Source organism: Sarcophilus harrisii, chromosome 2 (assembly GCF_902635505.1).
Source record: "Sarcophilus harrisii chromosome 2, mSarHar1.11, whole genome shotgun sequence".
NCBI classification, from domain to species: domain Eukaryota; kingdom Metazoa; phylum Chordata; class Mammalia; order Dasyuromorphia; family Dasyuridae; genus Sarcophilus; species Sarcophilus harrisii.
In genome coordinates this window covers 98,075,474-98,097,078 of record NC_045427.1, presented here as the reverse complement: position 1 = coordinate 98,097,078, position 21,605 = coordinate 98,075,474, and the positions used below count along the sequence as shown (strand labels likewise).

Below are 21,605 nucleotides of genomic sequence, written 5' to 3'. Positions count from 1 at the left end.
TATTCAGAAATGGCACGGACGGTCTTGAAAGATCATGAGTCCAAATACAATCTCAGATGACCATTAACTGGTAATGCCGCACAAAGATAATGGTTACATTAGATGACATCTGAGTTCCCTTCCAATTCTAGCACTCTGTAATTCTGTGCAAATATTCAATTACTCTACTATTAGAATCAAATGTGAATGCCAACTAGAGAATAATATCCCCAATGGGAATAAATACTCTGGTAAAATATAATTTTCTTGAGGCAGGGGCTCTTTCAGTATTTTTCTTTGTATTCCCTCATGCCTTTCATAAGGCACTGAACTTAGTAGTTGCTTAATATTTATTGAACTAAATTTACTTGAATTGTCTCTAAAGAAGGAAATCATCCTTGACAAAATCTACTTGAGACTTCTTTCCCCGATGTGATTTCCCACTGGGACCTATATAGAATGACTTACCCCAAGATAATCAAATTCTAAAAAACTGCCAAAATTCTTTAAAAATTATGGAAGTAATTTAATTCTACTTGTTTATAAAAAGTTTTGCTTTGCTAAATTGTTTTGCTAGATTCTTTTGTCCTCGTGGAATTATTTAAGTTTCTCTCATATGATTATGCAAATCAATCGAAAAATCTTAAAAAAAAAAAAAATTTGGAAGTCTAGAGTTGGAAGAACCTTTCTACTTCTGGACAGCTCAAATATTTAAGAAAATTTTTCCTGAAATCAAGCCTAAATTTACTTCTTTGCAATTTCCACACAGTGCTCCTGCTTCTGTCCTAAGAATAAAATATATTTATTCCTTCAAATAATAGTACTAATTAGCATGTATAAAGTACCTATTATGTGATAGGAACTATGTTAAGTACTTTACAAACATCAACACATTTTATCTTTACAACAAGCCTAGAGAGGTAGGTAGTATTATTTTCCTCATTTTACAGTTGAGGAAACTAAAGCAGACAAAAGATTAAGACAGAGATTTGCTCAATGCCAATTAGCTACTAAATACCTGAGGTCTGATTTGAGCTCAGGTTTTTCTAACTCTAGATCCAGCATTCTGTCCTGGCTACCTCCAGATTCCTGGAGTTGGAAGAGAACTCAGAGATCATCTATTTCAACTATTATCTTTTGGCAATATCACCAATTAATGGGAAACCAACCTTGACATTCATAATGACAGATGGCAAATTCTTAAAGAGAGTTATTATTTCTCTGATCCAATAACCCTCCTTGAGTCTTTTCACATGAATTACATTATATAAACACAAACACATCTATACATGTATATGCATACATACATCCATATATACATATATATACATACATCATATTACAATTCTTTAAGTAATAAAATGATTAAAGAAAGATACCTAAGAACTTCCCTCAGGATTTTCATTTCTTCTTGTTCAAGTTCACTGACCATATCAGAACCATCTGTTAAACAGTCAGGTAATACACCTATCAAATTGAAAAATAGAAAAAGGTGAAAGAATAAGAATTAATTTAAAAACATTTGTCAATATTACATAGTCCATTATGAAATAAAAATTTGTAGTCAAAGTCTAAAATATTTTAAGCTATCACCTTTCTAACTTTAAGGTTATGAAGTAGTTTTATTGCAGCAACATTAAATTACAGTTATTTTCAAGCTATTCATAAATACAACTTTTTAAAATCAGTCATTCAACAAATATTTAATAAGCACCTGCTTTTGCTAGGCACAAATACAAAGGGGACACAAATACAAAGAACTAAACAAAAACAACTTTCATGAAACTTACACTGTTATTTCCCCAATAACAGCAGAGGCATTTATGATGAATACTGTACTTTGTCAATATCACAAGCAACATCCTCTTTACTTCTCTAATGTGATGAGAAGATTTTGAATTTTATCTAATTAAATTTCTATTACTATCAACTTCCATATTACAACACCTGGCCCAGATGAACTACATTCTCAAGTCCTGAAAGAAGGAGCAGATGTGAATATTAAACCATTGTTAGTGGTAACTAAAATGTCATGGAAAAGGGAGGGGTACCACAAAATTAGAGAAGGAAAAATGTCCCAATGCTCAAAAAAACTTAACAGAATCTACCAACTATAGGTCAATGATCTTAACTTCAAATCCTGGGAAAATTCTACAATAGAGCATTAATGCTGGTAAATATCTAGACAAGGAAACTGATTAAAAAGATCCAGTTTGGTTTCATCAAGAATAGATATTAGACTACCCTAATTCCTTTTTTGACAGAACTAATAGGTGAACGAAATGTGAATATAGTTTACTTAGACTTTAGCTAAGTTTTTAATTTTAATAAAGTATTTCATGTGATTCTTGTAGAAAAGATAGAGAACTATAAATTAGTTGGAATGCATATGATCTCAGCCAGTAGGAGTCAAAAAGTAATGTATTTTTATGCGGTTGGAAAGCAGAACTCAAAAGAGAGATAGCAAATGGTTCAACATAAGTGCGGCAGGTATCTGGTAGAATTTATCAATCACTTAGATAAGGGCACAGATGATGTATGCTTTTCAAATCTGCAGAAAACACAAAGCTAGGAGGGACAGTTAACAAGATAACAAAAGTCAGGATCCAAAAAGATCTCCTCAGACTAGAACACTGGGCCCAATATAAGATAAAATTCAAGTAGGATGAGTAGAAAATCTTACTTGGGCAATTAACTTCACTAGCTTATTAAGAGAGGGGAGGCATATTGTGTCAAATAAATTTAACCCCTCCCTATCTTAATTCCAATCAATATTACTCAGTTTAGTGTGAATCCAGAGATAGTGATTATTTCTGTTATGCATGCCTATTACTATACAGTTAGTCACTCTAGTCAACTAATATTTTCATATTCATATTTAGGGATAATTACAGAAAATTAGATAAGATTCTTTCTTATATTAGGTCCTAGAACCTTAAAACATAGTTTATAAGTTCATTTGCTTAATCACATGAAGCTAACTAGAGGACCTTCAACTCTTCCCCAGATGAGTAAGTGACCAAGTTGAAATGTGGTTGAGATATCCTAATGATATGGAGAACCCCCCACCTTCTTTTTCTTCCTCTGCCCTTCATCCTCTCTCTCTCTATTGCCCAATATTGGCCAATACTTGGCTAATGAGTGATCCTTGCCTTGTCTATCATCCCTGCCTATTCCTGGAGGATCAAGATATAGGTCTGTCAACCAATGAGATCTTGTACTTTACTCTGCATCATCTGTATTATCTCTATATCATCTTGTCAGGGCCATGAAGAAAGATCATCTCAGATCATGAGGAAGATTATGAGGTTCATTTCATTAAAAAGGGCTACATCCCTTTAATAAATTGTGAATGGCTCAGGGCTCTGTTTCAGTTGCTTTTATTGAAGATTGGGCATTTTAGGGTCTACATTAGGTAACATTTTTTCTGTAAAGGATCAAAGCTATTTTGACTGGATACAAGCTCAAGATTATCAGTAATGTTATATAGAAACCATAAAGTCCACATAATCTTCAGCTTCAATTGAAGCACAGCTTCTAGGAATAATCAAGTGATACTATACCAGGGGTCCTCAAACTTTTTAAATAGGGGGCCAGTTCACTGTCCCTCAGACTGTAGTAAAAACAAAAACTTTGTTTTGTGGGCCTTTAAATAAAGAAACTTCATAGCCCCATAGTCCTCAGCTGCTGCATCTGGCCCGTGGGCCGTAGTGTAAGGACCCCTGCTATACAATGTCCACTACTTTTGTCAGACCTTTTCTGGAATATTGAGTTCAGTTCTTGTGTCACTATGTAAGGATTTGAGAAGGAAAGAATTCACACGTGGATGCAATCAGAATAGAGAGACTTGAGTAACAAGTGAGATTCATTCAGTTGAAGGCACTGGGCATGTTTAATCTGAAGAAAATTCAGAAGGGTCATTTTATCTCTTTTCAAGTATCTGAAAAGCTACCACATAGAAGAGGAATTAGACTTGTTCTATTTGGTCTGCAAGGGCAGAATCAGGAGCAACAGGTAGAAACTACAAAGAGGCAAACTGAGACTTAAAAGGGCCTAGGAAAAATGTCCTAACAATTTGAGCTATCCAAAAATGAAAGAGGTTCCTCTTCCTTGGAAATTTTTAAGCAAAAGGTAGATGACAAACTTGTCGGGTTATAGTGGGGATTTCCTTTATTCACGGGTTAGACTAGATGACCAATGAGGTCCCTTCCAAATCTCTAATTATATGATTCTAAGGGCATTCTATTTGGTTAGAATAAGAAAATCTGAGAAACAACAGAAACATACATAGAAAAAAGTTTATAACCAAAACATACATGGAAAGAAGTTTATCACAAAATTTACACATTATTACAGCTTCACATAATTTCTCTCCTCCCTGCCAATCTTTGTAAGAATAATAGAAAAATGAGGCTACTCTGAGTGTATTATTATGAAATAATCTTGAACTGTCAAAACTTTCACAGGATCTATTTACATCCAATCTCTTATGAAGAACTAGAACTAGGTAATCAGTAGAAATTTCGATTTTTATTAATCAAAAGATTTTTCTTGAAGGCACAAAGCTTGTGGAGAAAGGGTTTGTAGGTTTTTTTGTTTTTGTTTTTCAGCCATCAGGGTTAAGTGACTAGGGTGACACAACTAGTATTAAGTGTCTAAGGCTGAATTTGAGCTCAGGTCTTCCTGACTCCAGAGCCAGTACTCTGTCTATCTACGGTACTCCCTAGCTGCCCCAAGGTCTGTAACTTGTTATTAGTGAGAATAGTGTGGAAGTGTAGAAACTGTAAAAATATAAAAACCTGAAATAAATAAACAATCTTATTTAAAATTTAAAAAATAGAATAATTTGTGTAGGAAGCCAGGAATTAAATTTTTATTGAAATTTAAGTAAAACTTAAAGCTGGAGTTTTTATTTCATTAAAAAAAAAACAAATTTGCATTTCTGATCTGAATTCCAAACATTTACAAAATTTCAAGCTAATTATTTTACTGGAAATACTTGAAAAATGTTTTTATTAATTATTATTTCAAACAGTCATAAAATAATTACGTAAATTCTCCACCCTGGAAAATATATTTTATGAGCTTCCAGTGAGATATTATATGGGTTTATTTATATAGCAGTGGAAGTAAAAAAGAGGAAGAATAAGCCTCCTCTATCTAAAAGCAGTTTTCCAGAACACAGACTACTGGTTTTTGGCTAGGGTGAAGTCAGATGGAAGCTAAATTCAGAAAGTTCCCAAACTACTATGAAAGAATCTGGGGAAGTTTTAAATGATGGTCAAGATTAAAAGCTCTGTGAGAAAAAGTCTCCAAGCTAAACTGAAAAGGTAAATTCATAAAGGGAAAGGAATTCATATAAGGGAAGGGTTATTTTTGTTTTCTGTTTTTCTCCATGCAATTTCACAAGCTGTTCTGGAAACAGAAGGTGAAAAAAGAAATGACATAATTATTCATATCCCAAATTCATTATCAACTTCGGCTCCTTCTAAGGAGTCCTTATTGGCTGATTTCCTCATAGTGAACAGCACTTTCTATCATGATGGAAAGAATACTGGTCTGGGGGATAAATGGGCTAGTACTAAGCTAGCCTCCTCCACTGGGAGTCTTCTATGAATTTTCTACGACCCGAGGCCAATCACTTCATCTCTCTGAGTTTCAATTTCCAAATCTATAAAAATGAAGCTGTTATAATTCGTCCACAAAACTTCTACAATTGAAATGAAAACAAAAACTGTGGTCCAAAACATCTTAAGATATGTCTTATTCCTATACTTAGAAAAGGAGTGAATTCAGGGAAACTTTGGAATAGAAGAAATAAGACCCATCCTCATATCTCCCAAAACTGCTGTGAGTAAAAATTACTTTGATAACTAAATTTATATAATTTCATATGAAATATTTCACTAGTAAAGCATACCTACCATTTGAGGCAGATTGTAACCTTTCATGTCTCGGTATGATCTTCATGAGTTGCTAAAGCCAAAAACTTCATCAATGAGTGGCCAATTTGTAGTAACAGCCTTCTCCGGACTTGGGCAGGATGGGACTTAGAAAAGACCCATCCACATACAACAACTTTCCAGCACTGATGTTCTGTTATCAAAATCTCTAAGAACTCAGAATTATATACTTTTCATGATGAAGTATGAGAGAATTTTTTAAGGGAATTTTTAAGGAAAAAATATTGCTAACATTATTGGACACACACTTTTAATAAAATTAATGTACTTTGGTCCTTGGGAAAAGAGCTTCCAAGTCATATATCACTTCAAATTATTAAAGTACTTTAAGTTATTAAAGTATTAAAGTAACTATAGATTTGAATAGTACAAGAAACCTGTACTATGATCACAATCAAATTAACACAGATAAGGTTGTAAAACATGTCTAACACAAATTTCTAATTTTTAAAATTTACCATTTCTCTCCTGAATTATTCGAATTGCTTGCAGCTGCATTTCTATATTTTTCTGGACCATCATTGCTTTAAATATACTGAAATCTTCAGCTGCCAACACAGGTTGCAAGATGGCCTGTAGAAAGAAATGTATGTTAATTTGATCATTTACTTATAATTTAAAATTTTCTAAAGTTTCTCTCCAAAAATATTTTAGGAGATCTGTGTTTGCATTGTGACTGTGGAGACTACCAGCTCTGACTATATTACAAATCACTTAACCTCTCAGTCTCCTAGTCTTCATTTAGAAAATGAAAATAAAGAGCAATATTTGTGATACTAACATATCAAGACTGATATGAGGAAGGTACAAAACTTATGTAAACAGAAGCTGTTATCATATGAGTTGTTACAGGCTAGTTTGATACCAAAATACTCTTAAAAGTAACAAAAAACAAACTATTAGACTTGGAATAGAATGTCTATAGGCTATAATCTATTATAGTTATCTATTCATTTCTGATTAAAGGTGATTGGGATAGTTTTTCTCACTCGATGTGTAGGACTCTTCCCACTATTCTGGACTTACTTCTAGAGAAGCTTGCAGGTTAGTTATAAGGGTCATTGAAAATAACTGAAATGTTAACACATTTTGAAAGGGTTCCATTAACAAATAAAATGTATTATAAATACAATAAAAACAATAAAAATATCTCATTTAACATACTCAGGAATTGAAAAAACAGATTTGAATGTATAGGAAAACAAAGTAAAATTAGTTCTCATCTCAACATAGATTTCCTTTATCTTTCTTAACTAAAATTGGGGAAGTTTATGAAAAATTAGCTTTGGAACCAAAAGTTTACAGATGATATATACTATATACAGACCACATATTCAAAATGGAAATATAACCTTGAACATTAAAAGTTAAAAGTTATAGCCAAGATGCCAGCTTGAATAAAGATACCCAGCACCTCACCAAAAACCTAATTGCATATCAGACCAAATAATGAACAAGAAATCTAGTGGCAAACTACAATAGGGGCTTTCTTTCAGAATTCACAAAAAATGGGCTAGCAGCTCACAGGGGTGTAAGGAAGGAAGATACTCATAAAACTAACTCTAGCAAAGACAAAAAACCTAGTAATCTCTATTTGGACTAGGATGATCTAATTCTCTGAAGCCTATAGTAAGCTATCCTAAGATTTCATAGATGGCCTTAAAGATCCAGCCCTATTAACCTCAAAGAGCAAGGACAAGGAACAAACCACCAATGAACTCCTTAAAAAAAAAAAATCTCCAGGGCCAAATGGATTTACTAGTGAAGTCTACCAAACATTTAAAGAACAATTAATATATCAATCCTATGTCCAATCCTATATAAACTATTTGGAAAAAGAGATGATGAAGAAATTCTATCAAATTACTTTTATGACAAATAAACTGCTGATATCTAAACTACCAAGAACCAAAATGGACAAAGAAAATTATAGACCAATTTCCCTAATGAATATTGATGCAAAAAAATTTAAATAAAATATTAGCTAAGAGATTATAGTAATTTATCACCAAGATAATACATTATGATCTGGTAGAATTTATACCAAGAATGCAGGGCTGGTTCAATATTACAAAAACTCTATCAACTGACCATATCAATAACAAAATTAATAGAAATCACATGATTTATTTCAACAGATGCAGAAAAAGTTTTTGACAAAATATAACACCCATTCCTATTAAAAACACTAAGAAAAATGGGAACAAAATGTTAAGCACTATCTATCTAAAACCATCAGCAAGCAATTTGTGTAACAGGGAGAAGCTAGAAGCCTTTCCAAAAAGATCAGGAATTAAACAAAGATGCCTGTTGTCAACTCTATTATTGAATATTATACTGAAAATGTTGGCTTTAACAATATGAGAAGAAAAAGTAATTAAAATAGGCAATGAGGAAACAAAATTCCCTCTTTGCAGATGATATGATGGTACACTTAAAGAATTCTAAAGAATCAACTAAAAAACTACTTGAAATAACAACTTTAGCAAAGTTGCAGAATATAAAATAAATCCACGTAAATCATCAGCATTTCTACATACTACCAACAAAGCCCAGCAACAAAAGATAGAAAGAGAAATTCCAGTTAAAATAACTGAAGACAATATAAAATATTTGGAAATCACCTGCAAAGACAAATCCAGGAAGAATTACATGAATACATTTATAAAAACACTTCACAAAAATAAAGTCAGATCTAAACTACTGGAAGAATATCAATTACTCATGGGTAGGCTGAGCTAGTATAATAAAAATGACAATTCTACTTATTCAATGCCACACCTATCAAACTACCAAAAATTATTTTAGAGAGCTAGGAAAATAATAAAATTCATCTGGAAGAACAAAAGGTCAAGAATATCAATGGAATTAATAGGAAAAATGCAAAGGAAGGTGGTTTACCCATATTAGATCTAAAACTATATTAAAAAGCAGCTATCATCAAAACTATTTGGGAAGGGATAAGAAATAGAATGATAGAATAAGTTAGGTAATAAGATAGAGAAGTAAATGACTATAGTAATATATTGTTTGATAAGCCCAAAGAGTCCAACTTATGAAGCAAGAACTCATTATTTGACAAAAACTATTGGGAAAACTGGAAAATAGTATGGTAGAAATGAGGTACAGACCAACATCTCACACCATATATTAAAACAATGGATGTTTTAGACATAAAAGGTGATACAGGCAAAACAGGAGGGCAACGTATAGTTTACCTGTCAAATCTAGGGAGAAAAAAAGAATTTGTGACCAAACAAGAGATAGAGCACATTATGAAATGCAAAATGGGTAATTTTGATTACATCAAATTAAAAGTTTTACACAAACAAAACTAATGTAACCAAAATTAGAAGGAAAGCAGAAATCTGGGAAATAATTTTTACAGTCAGTGTTTCCTTATAAAAGCCTCATTCTCTGTTGAGGACTGAATCAAATTTATAAAAATACAAGTCATTCCCCAGCTTATAAATGGTTAAAGGCCACCAACAGGTAGTTTTCAGATGAAGAAATTAAAGCTACCTATAGTTGTATGAAAAATGCTCAAAATCTATGATTAGGGATTATTAGGGAAACGCAAGTTAAACAACTTTGAGGTATTATTTCATAACTATCAGTTGGCTGATATGACAAAAGAGGAAAATGATAACTGTTGGGAAGGATGTGGGAAAAGTGGAACATTCATTCATTGTTGGTGGACTTGTTAATTGATTCACCTACTTTAGAGAATAATTTGGAATTATGCCTAAAGGGCAATCAAATTGTGCATATTCTGTGATCCAACAATATCACTATTAGGTCTGTGATCCAAAGAGGTCATAAAAAGTGAAAAGAATCCACATATACAAAAATTTTTATAGCAGCTCTTTTTATGGTGGCAAAGAACAGGAAATTGAGGGGATGTCCATCAACTGGGGAACAGCTGAACCAGTCATGTTACATGAATGAAACAGAATACTACTGTATTATAAGAAATGATTTAAACTGTTATTGTTGTCAAAAAATAGGAAATGGAGGCCGTAGATATTGATTATAATAATTTTCTCCAGAAGTTCAGACAATATATACCAGCTGCCATTTAAAAAAAAGAAGAAAAATAACGTAAAAATCATCTAAGTTGGCTAACACAAAATTTAATTGTTAAGCCAACAGATGTGGCAGGCAAAGAACACTGGTTTAGAATATTAAACTCCTTTATAAAATCTTACAGAGAATGATGGTGGAAGATTACAAACAGTATCACCTAATAAAACAGTAAGAAGCAGTGTAGAAAAGCAACTGTTTAAAGAAAAACTTCACAAAAGACCTAACAAAATCACACGACAAAACTGGGAGGACAGCAGACAAAAGAACAAAACAAAACAAAAAAAGCAACTTTTCATAACAAACTTTATACCATCAAAGATAGGTGAAGTCATTTTTATTCATAATTTCTCTAAAGTTACCAGTGCTTTGTTAGCCAGATCTGACTTTTTCTCAGACCTCTCCAGCAGACTACTCCATTCATCATTTCTACTCTCATATTTCAATCTTTCCTTGTCTCCTGACTGCTTCACTAGTACCTACAAACATGTCGTCAGTTAATCATCCTTTCTCTCTCCTCCCCTTTTGGTTTATACACCAGTGCCTCTGTTTCCTGACTCCTCTCACTCTCTTATAAACCCTCTACAATTTGACTTCCAACTTGATCATTCAGCAGGCATCGCCTGCTACAAATTTGCCAATGATTTCTTAATTGCAAGAGGTAAAGATGTTTACTCAATTATGATCCTTCTTGATCTCTGCAACATTTAATAGTCAATCCTTCTCCTGGATATTCTCTTCTTTCTGGGTTTTCATTACAGTGCTCTCTCCTCCAATCTGTCTGATCTTTCTTTTTCAAGTTACCATTATTTCCATTTACTGTGGTTTTATCACAAAATTCTGTCTTTGGCTCTCTTCCCCTCTCCTCCCCCATACCAGGGTCTCTATTATCTGTGGTCCAGAAAGTTTTTTTTTTTTTTTAATTTTTTGATAATGTTATTTCAATGTAATTGGTTTCCTTTGTAATATTTTATTTTATGCACTAAAAAACACTATTCTGAGAAGGTGTCTATGTCACAGAAAAAGTTACAAATCTCCACTCTATACTTTTAAATTTGATTTTCTCATTAATTTTCATGGGTTGAATAATCAACTCTATGGAAATGAATTATTTGCATACTCATTTCCAACTCTAGTCTCTCTCCTGAGCTCCAATCCTCATCACCAATTGCCTCTTAGACATCCCTAATGATCTTGAAAGCATCACAAAATTTCTGACCATAACCTTTGTTAGAACCTGCTTGGTAATAAGCCTGTATGGAGAATGAATTGGAATGGAGAGAGGGAGGAAAAGGAAGAGATTTAAGGCAGGAAAAACAAAAGGCTGCAACTGCCTTTTGCAATATTGCAAATTGCAATAGGCCAATGAGAGGTTAAGACAGCTTGAACTAAGGTAGTGGCTATGTGAGTAAAGAGAAAGGGACAGATCTATCTGAGAGATATCGTGTAAATAGAATGAATGAGATTTGACGACTGATTTGATACACTGAGCTTTGGGAAGGTAGGGAAAATGAGTCAATGAGCTTCCATCTCTCCCTGTATTTTGTCCCTCCCCGCACCTATTTTTTGTTCTCACAACTTGCCTGTCATTCCATGTTTTCCCAAGTCACTGTCCCTCTTCTAGCCACACTTTGCTCATTTCCCAATCTTTATTAATAAGCAATTCAGTTCTACTGTGTTTATAACCATCAAGTCTTATCCTTATCCAATCCTGACCGCAAGATTATACCCATCATCAGCCTTTCCTTTTCCTCTCCACATGCTATAGAACAACACTAGAGGACATTGTGCTAAGTGGGTCAACAAGCAAGTCAAGTCAATAAGCATTTATGTGATGATACTGTGTGCCATGCACTGGGTAAAGCTCTTGGGACATAAAGGCAAAAAACACTCCTTGCTCTCAAGGAACTCACAGTTCAATGGAGAAGACAACATACATAATATAAATAAGATTATACACATACACACACACACACAGAGAAAAAGAGAGAGATGGAAGAAAGGAGGGAGAAAGAGAAAGAAAGAGGGAAGGGGGAAAAGAAAGGAGAGAAAGAGAGAGGGGAGGGGGGGGGAGATGAAGGGGAAGGGAGAGGCAGAGGCAGAGAATGAATAAACTGAAGATACCCTGTTGGAATGGAAACATTAGCAATAAGAAGAATCAGGAAAGAGGAAATCTTAAGAAATTGGGAATTTAGTCCCTATCACATTTCCCAAAGCAGCTGTCCTAAATCTTTTCTTCTCTTTTTATTTCCCATTCTATTCCTTTTTTCACAACAAAGGATCTCATCTTCTACTTCATCAAGAAAATAGGGGCTTTTGTTGTTTTCCTATCTTGTTCCCTCTTCTGCTTTAGATGCCAAAGATGTAAACCTTTTCCTCACCAAGGCCAACCCCCTCCATTGTGCCACTTACCTTCAGTCATCCTCATCCTACCAACTTTTAGCATCCTACTTACTAGTTTCTTCTATCCTACCTACATGTCCAAGTGTCCCCTATCCTTAAAAACCTTTCACCTGACCTCTGCCATCCTCTCAAGTTACCATTCTCTCCACCACCAACACCCCCTTTTTACAATGAAGTTCACACAACTGTCTTCACTTATTTCCTCTACTTCTTCCCCTATTCACTTCTCAACAGCCCTTGCAATCTGCTTTCAAATTTCATTGCTTAAATGTAACTATTTTAATTAATTACCAATTATCTGTTAATTGCTAAGCTGGCAGTCTATTTTCAGCACCTGACCCTGTTCACCTGATCTCACTGTAGCACCTGTTTTCCCCCCACTTCCCCTCATTCACCTTCTTCCATTTCATTGAGGGAAGCATCATCTTTCCAGTAACTGAAATTTCATGTCTTGAAGTCATTTTCTACATTTTTTCTCACCTTACCAAAGCACACCAAATTTCATTCATTCTATTTATACAATCTCTCTCAGATCTGTCCCTTCACTTTACTCACACTCTTTACTTATACTGGCTCTCTTCACCTCTCATTTGGCTATTGCAACAGCTTGTTTTTCCTGCCTTAAATCTCTCCCCTTTCCAATTCATTCTCCATACAGGCTTATTACTAAATACGTCTAACAATGACAGTCTCCTGCCTTTTGGTTGCCTTTTACAGTCCTTCACAGTATGGCTCAACCTATTTTTCCAGAACTATACATCACTTACTTACTCTTTATTCTAACCAAATTGGCCTTCTACATCATCTAACATCTTTGGGAGCTAGGCAGTTAGATACAATAGAAAGATTATTAGGCCTGGCATCGAGAGAAATAAGTTCAAGTTTCCTCTTGAACACTTACTAATTGTGTGATACTGGAAAAGTGGCTTAAACTTATCTGCCTCAATTTTCTCAATTGTTTAAAAAAAAAAAAGCAAAGGGAGGGAGGGAAGAATAATAATAATAGCACCTACCTCACAGTGTTGTTTTGAGGATCAAATGATATATTTGTAAAATATATAGCAGTATGCCAGGTACAGAGTAGGTATTAATCAACATTTGTTCCCTTCTCATTTCTGTACTTTTTTCTCAGCTTTCTCCAATGCCTAGAATGCTCCATTTGTTCTCCCTGCCTCAAGTAACAGTCCTCTTCAATCCTTTCTACCCAGAGCTGCCAAAATAGTTCTCCTAAAACAGAGGTCTGATGACATTATTTCCCTGCTCAAGAGCTTTTCTAATTGCCTCTAAGTTTAAATTCATCCTCCTTGGCTTAAATTTAAAGCTTTTCATAACATTGCTCTAGCCTATCTTCCCAGGCTTATTATACAGTACTATATCTCTCCCACTCACCACTAAACCCCATTCCACATAGTACCTCTTATTCAATTAGCACTATTTTTATCTCCCCAAACTTTTGGCACTCTCTCTCTCACTAAAGTACCTTTGCACTAATGTTCTGCAAGCCTCTAATGTCCTCAATTCCTAACTTCTACCTATTGGAATCACTCCTCTCCTTAAAAGACTCCACTCAACCCCCTCCCCACTCTCAACCTCTAGCTACTATTGTCCTCTCAAATTCACCTTGTATTTCTTTTACACATACTTATACATTTTTTTTCCTTTGAGAGAATGCAAGTTACTTGAGGGCAAGGATTATTTCATTTTTGCGTTTGCACTTCCAACACTAACACCTAGTAGGGACTACGATAAATGTTTGTATATTGATTTTTAGTATTTTCCCTCTCCTCAAATTATCAGGTATATGCTAATCCATTTTTGCATTTCATTTCTCAAAATATTGTAACTTCTTTTGAGGGAAAAATGTTTTTCATTGCACATAGTTGTTTAATAAATACTTTTTGGATTCAATTAGACAAGCTGTTGTCTAGTCAGTCTTCCCACTTTGTAGCTATGAAATAAGATTATTCTCTATTAAGTTTCATCTTATCTGATTTAACACAATGTGTAGGCTTCCAAGGTCTTTTAAGATCCACTTTTATCTAGTGTGGTAGCTGTCCCACTTCATCCTCCCAACTTTGTATTATCTGTAACTTTGATTGTATGCTAGTAGTAAATTTGATAGTTTTTAACCTAATTATCAATTTTATAAATGTTAAACACAGACCAACACAAAAGCACTGAAGTCTGGATAACAAAAGCTGAGTGGTGTTGTACTGATTCCTTTGAATCTATGGATAATAAGAGAATATCAATAGTTTTCTTACTTATACCATATTACAATTTTTTTCCAAGTGTACTTCTTTTTTTACATATTCAAGAGAAGAATTTTTGTATGGCTATACCTTCCATACAGTATTGTCAAAAGGTTTCAAGCAAAACAAACCCCGATCATTTCTGTTCAAATAGTATATTATAAAACAAAGGCCAAACCTGTGATGTCCGGGACTTTGCAAGAGGAGAAGTACATGCTTCTTGAAATTGATCTTCATTAATTCCAATTTCTTTTAGATAACTTTCTAACAGTTTTTCAACCTAGTGAAAGAAAATATACAAATCCATAAATAACATATATATATATATATATATATATATATATATATATATATATTATTAACTAGGGCTGGGGGAGAGGGAAATAAATATTTTGTAAGAATTGATGTCATCCAGCCCTCTTTGTAGTGGCTAGAAACTGGAAACTGAGTGGATGCCCATCAGTTGGAGAATGGCTGAATAAATTGTGGTATATGAATATTATGGAATATTACTGTTCTGTAAGAAATGACCAACAGGATGATTTCAGAAAGGCCTGGAGACTCTTACATGAACTGATGCTGAGTGAAATGAGTAGGACCAGGAGATCATTATATACTTCAACAACAATACTATATGATGACCAGTTCTGATGGACCAGGCCATCCTCAGCAATGAGATCATCCAAATCATTTCCAATGGAGCAGCAATGAACTGAACCAGCTACGCCCAGAGAAAGAACTTTGGGAGATGACTAAAAACCATTACATTGAATTCCCAATCCCTATATTTATGCCCACCTGCATTTTTGATTTCCTTCACAAGCTAATTGTACAATATTTCAGAGTCTGATTCTTTTTGTACAGCAAAATAACAGTTTGGTCATGTATACTTATTGTGTATCTAATTTATATTTTAATATATTTAACATCTACTGGTCATCCTGCCATCTGGGGGAGGGGGTGGAGGGTAAGAGGTGAAAAATTGGAACAAGAGGTTTGGCAATTGTTAATGCTGTAAAGTTACCCATACATATAACCTGTAAATAAAAGGCTATTAAATAAAAAAAAAAAAAGAATTGATCCCATCTTTAAAAAAACAAGTAAAAATACAGGGCATTTGAAAAATTCTACCATTCTCTCACATACATATGTAATTTTTTAAAAAATTGTTAAGACCTGTGATTTCAGGAATGGCCAGCTGAGAAATGGCCTCTACCAAAGTCTAATAGCACCTTCTCTTCCAAGTTTAAAGTTGTCAGGGGCACTGAGAAGTTAGGTGACTTTCCCAGGTTCACAGCCATTACGTGCCAGAGAAATGACCTGACCAAGGGTTATCAGACTCCAAGGCCATCTCTTTATCATGTATAAATACTATCTTCTAGTAATTACAAATTAATTCACATAAAAGTCCTCATAGAATAAGCACCCTTGTTTTCAAAAGGCAAACACGCAAGAGTAAAACATCATTTGTAAAGGGCCATAGACGGAATTAAGATGAATTTACTTTCATATCCTCTACTAAAATCAAACCAAGTTTCTGAGACCAGATTTGAACTTAAAGTTTTCCTGACTCAATATCAGAAAACTCAAGTTAAAATATACTAATAATGTAATTTTCCTGCTACTCAAACACTTTATTATTATACAATGAGATAGAAAACAGTATCAAACCTACCCACCCACTTCCCTTCTCTTCCCCCATTTCCTGGAAGCAGCAAAAGAGAAAGGAGCTTCAGAGGTTTTTCCCAATATGCCTTAAGAAACTACCACAAAATTATTGTTGAGATGCCATACAGTCCAGTACATAGCATTTTTAAAGGTTTGACTGATAAAATAGTCTTCTAGTTGGTTTCTGTGTCCCAAGTCTCCCCACTTTAGCCCATCTTCTACTCAACTGGAGGACTTCTTTGGACCATGTCCCTTGCATGAGGTATTATCTCTCCTCAACCTTATTCAGATTTTTCCTCTCCTTGCTCCATTTTCAGTTTTCTTTTGTTTTATTTTCCATTATTAGACTGCTTAGGGACAGCTAGATAGTGCAGCAGATAAATCACTAGGCCTGGAGTCAGGAAGACTCTAAGTTCAAATCTGGTCTCAGATACTTATTAGTTCTGAAATCCTGGAAAAGTCACTTATTCCTGTTTGCCTCAGTTTCCTTATCTGTGAAATGAACTGTAGAAGGAAATGGCAAACTATTCCAATGTCTCTGCCATGAAAACCCAAATGTTGTCATGAAGAGTGTGAAACGACTGAACAACATTAGACTGTTAAGTTCCTTGAGGACAGAGACTGTTGGTTTTTTCCCTTATCTGCATTTAGTACAAGGCCTGGCAAAAAAAAACTTAGTAAATAATTTCATCACAAAAATCATGTGGTAGCATGTTTAAGCAGATTCATTTTACAGAAAAGGAAAGTGAAGCAAAAACAGGCTAAGTGACTTGCCCAAGGTCATACAATTAGTAAACATCAATGTCAGGACTCAAACCAAGGTTGTATGACCAAAATATATGCCCTTTTAACCACACTACACTGAGTGAACAAAATACTGAAAGAACCTTTGAACTTGGCATGATTAGTAATGATGTTAGGTTTAATTTCTGCATTATAAATAAAAGAAATTGAGGATAGAAAAATCTATTACATATGATTTTAAAAAACACTCAAGTTTTATTTCACCTCTTATCAACTTTTTTTTTAAAAAATCAATGAAGGTAACTTGCCAGTTCTTTGTACTCCTGATGAATTTCTGTATATGTCAACTTGCTTTCTTCTTCATCATCAAAAACTAAAATTTAAAAGAATTAATAAACATATTATACACAAAGTAATATAAAAGAACAAATTGAGATTATAATGCAAAGATCTCTATTTAAAATCAACTTGATTCTCACTTACCTGGATATCATATATTCGAAAACATAATACAATATAGTATTTGTAAGTGCTAAGAACGTTTAGGACCCTTTACAAGACTACTTCAAAAAGTAAATTATGTAATTCTTAAACAGCTCATATCAAATTACAATGGAGTCCAGATTATATTTTCATACCAGAATGTAGTTGTGGCAAATAATGTTTGAAATAAATAATTTAATAAATATTTTAAGTAGTTAAAATTTACATGCCAAATTTTTTTAAGAACAAATAATACTTCTACTATCATAAACTGCTCTATAGAGTTCATAAAATAATGACTCTTCTTATCCTTAAGAATCTAAAACCTAGCTAATAAAGACAAGACACATGAAATGCCAGACAATTTTTAAAAATAAACTTATCTTAAGATAAGTTAGTTGTAGTATTAACTGCCATAAGATTTCACAAAATCTGTTTAAAGTGAACCTTATTCTGACTTGACCGAGTATTATTTACATTTGAAATTCCATTCATTCAAAAGTACCGAGGGGTATATATAGTACCTACTCACATATTAATCAATTATTTTAATTTACCCTGACATATATCATCTATGTACACAGTTGTTTGCATGTTGTTTCCACCCCTAAAATGTAAGATTCTTTAGGGCAGAATTTTTTTTTTTTTTTTTGCATTCCTGTGTATATCTATTTCCTGTGCTTAGCACAATGCCTCATTATTCAAAAGTCAGAGAACAAATTTCACCTCTTAACCCACAAAAATCTATTATCTTTTCTCCATGGAACCTGACCCTCCCCCATATACTGTTGGTTCTTCCATATTTATGTTTCCCTTAATTTTTGCATCATCATCCAGGTCACACATAGATAATCGTCAGTTATCCTCCAAGGTTGTCTTCTCTTCTGCCTCTGTATTTCATTTAGTTATCTCATCAGCTTCTAAAGATTCAATTATCATGTCTATGCAGATGATTTTAAGATTTATTTGTCCTAATCCTAATCTCTCTTGGGACTTCCAGTTTCAAAGTTCCAAATGCTTGTAGGATACCTTCAAGTGGATGTCTTAGAGAAATCTTAAAGTCAATATGTCCAAAATGGAACTCATCTTTTCCCCACCTCTCAAACTCTCCCTTTTTGCTAACTTCTTTACTACTGTCAAATATACCACCATTCTCCTAATCATTCAGACTTGGAATTTAGCATTCTCAATTCCTTTCTCTCACACGACCCTGCTTACCATCCCAATAAAGAATCAATGATTAATTCTTATCATTCCTACCTCCTAAACGTTCCCTTCTCTTCTCTAACTCTGCAACACCCTGATGCACAAACCTTTATCACCTCACACCTAGACTATTGAAATAAAATTGTTGGTGGATCTCCTTGCTTCAAGCCCCTCCAAACTCTAGTCATGCTCCTCTCAACTATCAAACTGTCTGAACTAAAATGCAGGTCTTATCATGTCTCCTCTCTATACAATCAACTCCTGTGGTTCTCTATTGCCTCCAGAATAAAAGATAAAATTCTCAGTTTGGTTTTTAAAGCTGTCCAGAACTTGACTCTATTTTACCTTTCTAATTTTCTTACATCTCATAACCTACCACATACTCTACAATCCAGTAAAAGTTACCTTGGCATCCCTTCCACAAGATACTCTATCTCCCACTGAGCAGTTTCACTGTCTGTTCCCATATTGAAAACTTTCTCCCTCTTCCTCTCCAATTCCTAACATCCCCAGCTTTCTTTAAATCTCAGCTTCCCAACTTCATCAAGAAATCTTTCCTAATCCTCCTTAATTTTAGATTTTTACCTCTGAGATTATTTCCAATTTACCCTATATATAAATCCTATTTGTACAAAGCTGTTTGCCCTGTTGTCTCCTCCTTGCCCATCCTTTTAGATTAAACTCTTTGAACTGTCATGCCTTTCTTTGTTACCCCCCCCCAAGTTAACAGTGCCTGGCACATACTAGGCATTTAATAACTGGCATTTGACTGACTTACTGACATAAGTGATTAACAAAAGTTTTTTGAAGTATAATTACAAAGAATCGATATGAGAAAATACTAACTCCACCCTTTATAGAGGTGGAAGAGCCACAAGCATTGCACACTGAGTATATTTTCTCACTTTTTGGATGTATTTATTAGTTATGTTAACTTTTTCCTTTTTCATTTCCTGTCTTTAAAAACAATACCATTTGTTATATGGAATGGTGTTCTGAACGGGGAAATGATAAAGGAGGAATTATGATGTTTTAAAAAAGACAAATTAAAACTTACTTTAAAAAATAAAATAGTTCTTGACCAATTGGCTCAATTGTTTTTAGAGCAAAAATATCCCTACGTCCTCCTTTCTTAAGCAAATGGTATTTCATAGCATACTCCAACTCCTCTCGTCGAAAGCGGCTTTTAAAAACTCAGTGAATCCCTCTGGAGACAGGAAAGGGTGGGCAGGGATCTACATCTATCACTTAGTTGTTGGAGTAAAATTTCCAGTCAGTTAAAAGGGTTTCTATTCCCCTCCCCCTTTCTTGTATGGCTTTCAGCTTTTCTTGGGACGGAAACCTGGCTTTAAGTTGGGCTTTGAAATCAAGAAAACACCGGAAGGGGGCAAGAGTAGGAATGGAGATGGAAGTGGAAATGGGGTAAGAAAAGAGGTGTAACAGAATAGGGTAGTTAGGGTAGGGATTAAGGTGGGGGAATGGGGCTTGGGGTGAGAGAAGTGTGAAAGGGGGAGATGGATTTGGAGAGTTGGGATGTGGATGGGAGTTAGGGTGGAGGAGGTGAAGACAGATTTGGACCAGTGGGGAGTGAAGGGTCGGGCGGAGAGTGTGATGAGATGGGATGGAGTTGGAGTTGGGAAGGAATGGGTTTGTCGGTAGGCGTGAACGAATGGAAATAGAATTGGGGAGTGCGGGGAGGAGAGGGGGTTGGGAGTGGGTAGAAGGGCGGGGCTGGAGGGGTGTGAGGAGAAGAGGATCGAGGTGGAGATGGAGGAGGGGTTGGGGTACAAGTGGGGGAAGGTAGAGGGGGAGGGTAGAGAGAGAAGGCAGAGGAGGGGAGAATGACGTTTGGGGGAGAGCTTCGGGGAGTCATGCCAGCTTCAAAACTGCCCCTAAACAGAGCTGACGGATGGTGCCGCGAGGGCAGAGAGAAGGGAGGACCCCTCCCCAAGTTCTGCACCCTGGCCCGGGGAGTATCAAGGAGGGGAGCTGCTCTTGGGCCCGGGTACTGCGCGGAGGGGGAAAAAGGAAGAAGGAGTTGGGTTTTACCTTCACACTTTTGTTCCAGAAAGTCCAAGATGGGGATGGACCAGTCAGGGCCGCGAAGGAAGCCCGCGATGCTCTCCACGACCCACTCCACCTCCTCATCTTCTTCGGCCGCCATGGCCCCCACCCCGCGAACCCCCGGGGAGGGGCAGCTCTGGGCCCAGACGCCCCGCCCGCGCTCTCCGAGATCGGATCCGGCTGCCCCGCTGAGCCCTGGGCTGGCGTGGGGGGAGGGGGACCTCCCCGGGACTGGCCGAAGTGCTGCCCCAGACACCCGGATGGAGGCCCCAAACCGGTTAACTTGAAACGGTCACTATGACAACACACGTAGCTGCCCCCGCCCCGGAGGGTTCGGCTGGAAAGAAGTTCCAGCGCAAGGCACTGAGGGAAGCTGTAAGGATGCTCCGGATTGGCTGGAGAAGGACTCGGGCGAGGCCAAAGAGAAGCAGGGCGATCGCTTTACGCAGGCGCGGATTCCGGGAGGATGGAGAAGGCCTTGTTCCCGATTTCCCGCCGGTAGAAATGGATTTGAAGTCGGCTCTATCATATAATGACTACACGGATTCCCGTGACTCTTACTTTCCAACCAATGGCTCCAGTAAAAAGAATTGGTCTAAAATACTAAGTAACAGTCAGTAGAGAAAATAAACCCTTCAAATTTCCGGCTTGACCTGTGGAAACCTTTAATCTTGCCATACCCATTCTAATTAATCCCAAACTTTATCTTCTTTTATAGCTTCCCATTAATAGCTAAGGTTTTATAGCGGGTTTTTTTTTT

At 35.5% G+C, this 21,605-nt stretch overlaps 1 protein-coding gene across 1 annotated transcript in view; it reads right to left on the bottom strand.

Moving 5' to 3' along the window:
• Positions 1 to 21,153, bottom strand: part of CFAP36 (cilia and flagella associated protein 36) — a 40,132-nt gene extending 18,979 nt beyond the window's left edge. Inside the window, exons 1-5 of the mRNA XM_023494949.2 lie at positions 20,831 to 21,153; positions 17,401 to 17,465; positions 14,859 to 14,960; positions 6,401 to 6,515; positions 1,359 to 1,446 (exon numbers count right to left, since the gene is read on the bottom strand). Of these exons, the coding sequence (XP_023350717.1) occupies positions 1,359 to 1,446; positions 6,401 to 6,515; positions 14,859 to 14,960; positions 17,401 to 17,465; positions 20,831 to 20,945 (485 nt within the window). The 5' untranslated portion in view covers positions 20,946 to 21,153. The remainder of the gene's footprint in view (positions 1 to 1,358; positions 1,447 to 6,400; positions 6,516 to 14,858; positions 14,961 to 17,400; positions 17,466 to 20,830) is intronic.
• Positions 21,154 to 21,605: the final 452 nt, after the last annotated feature.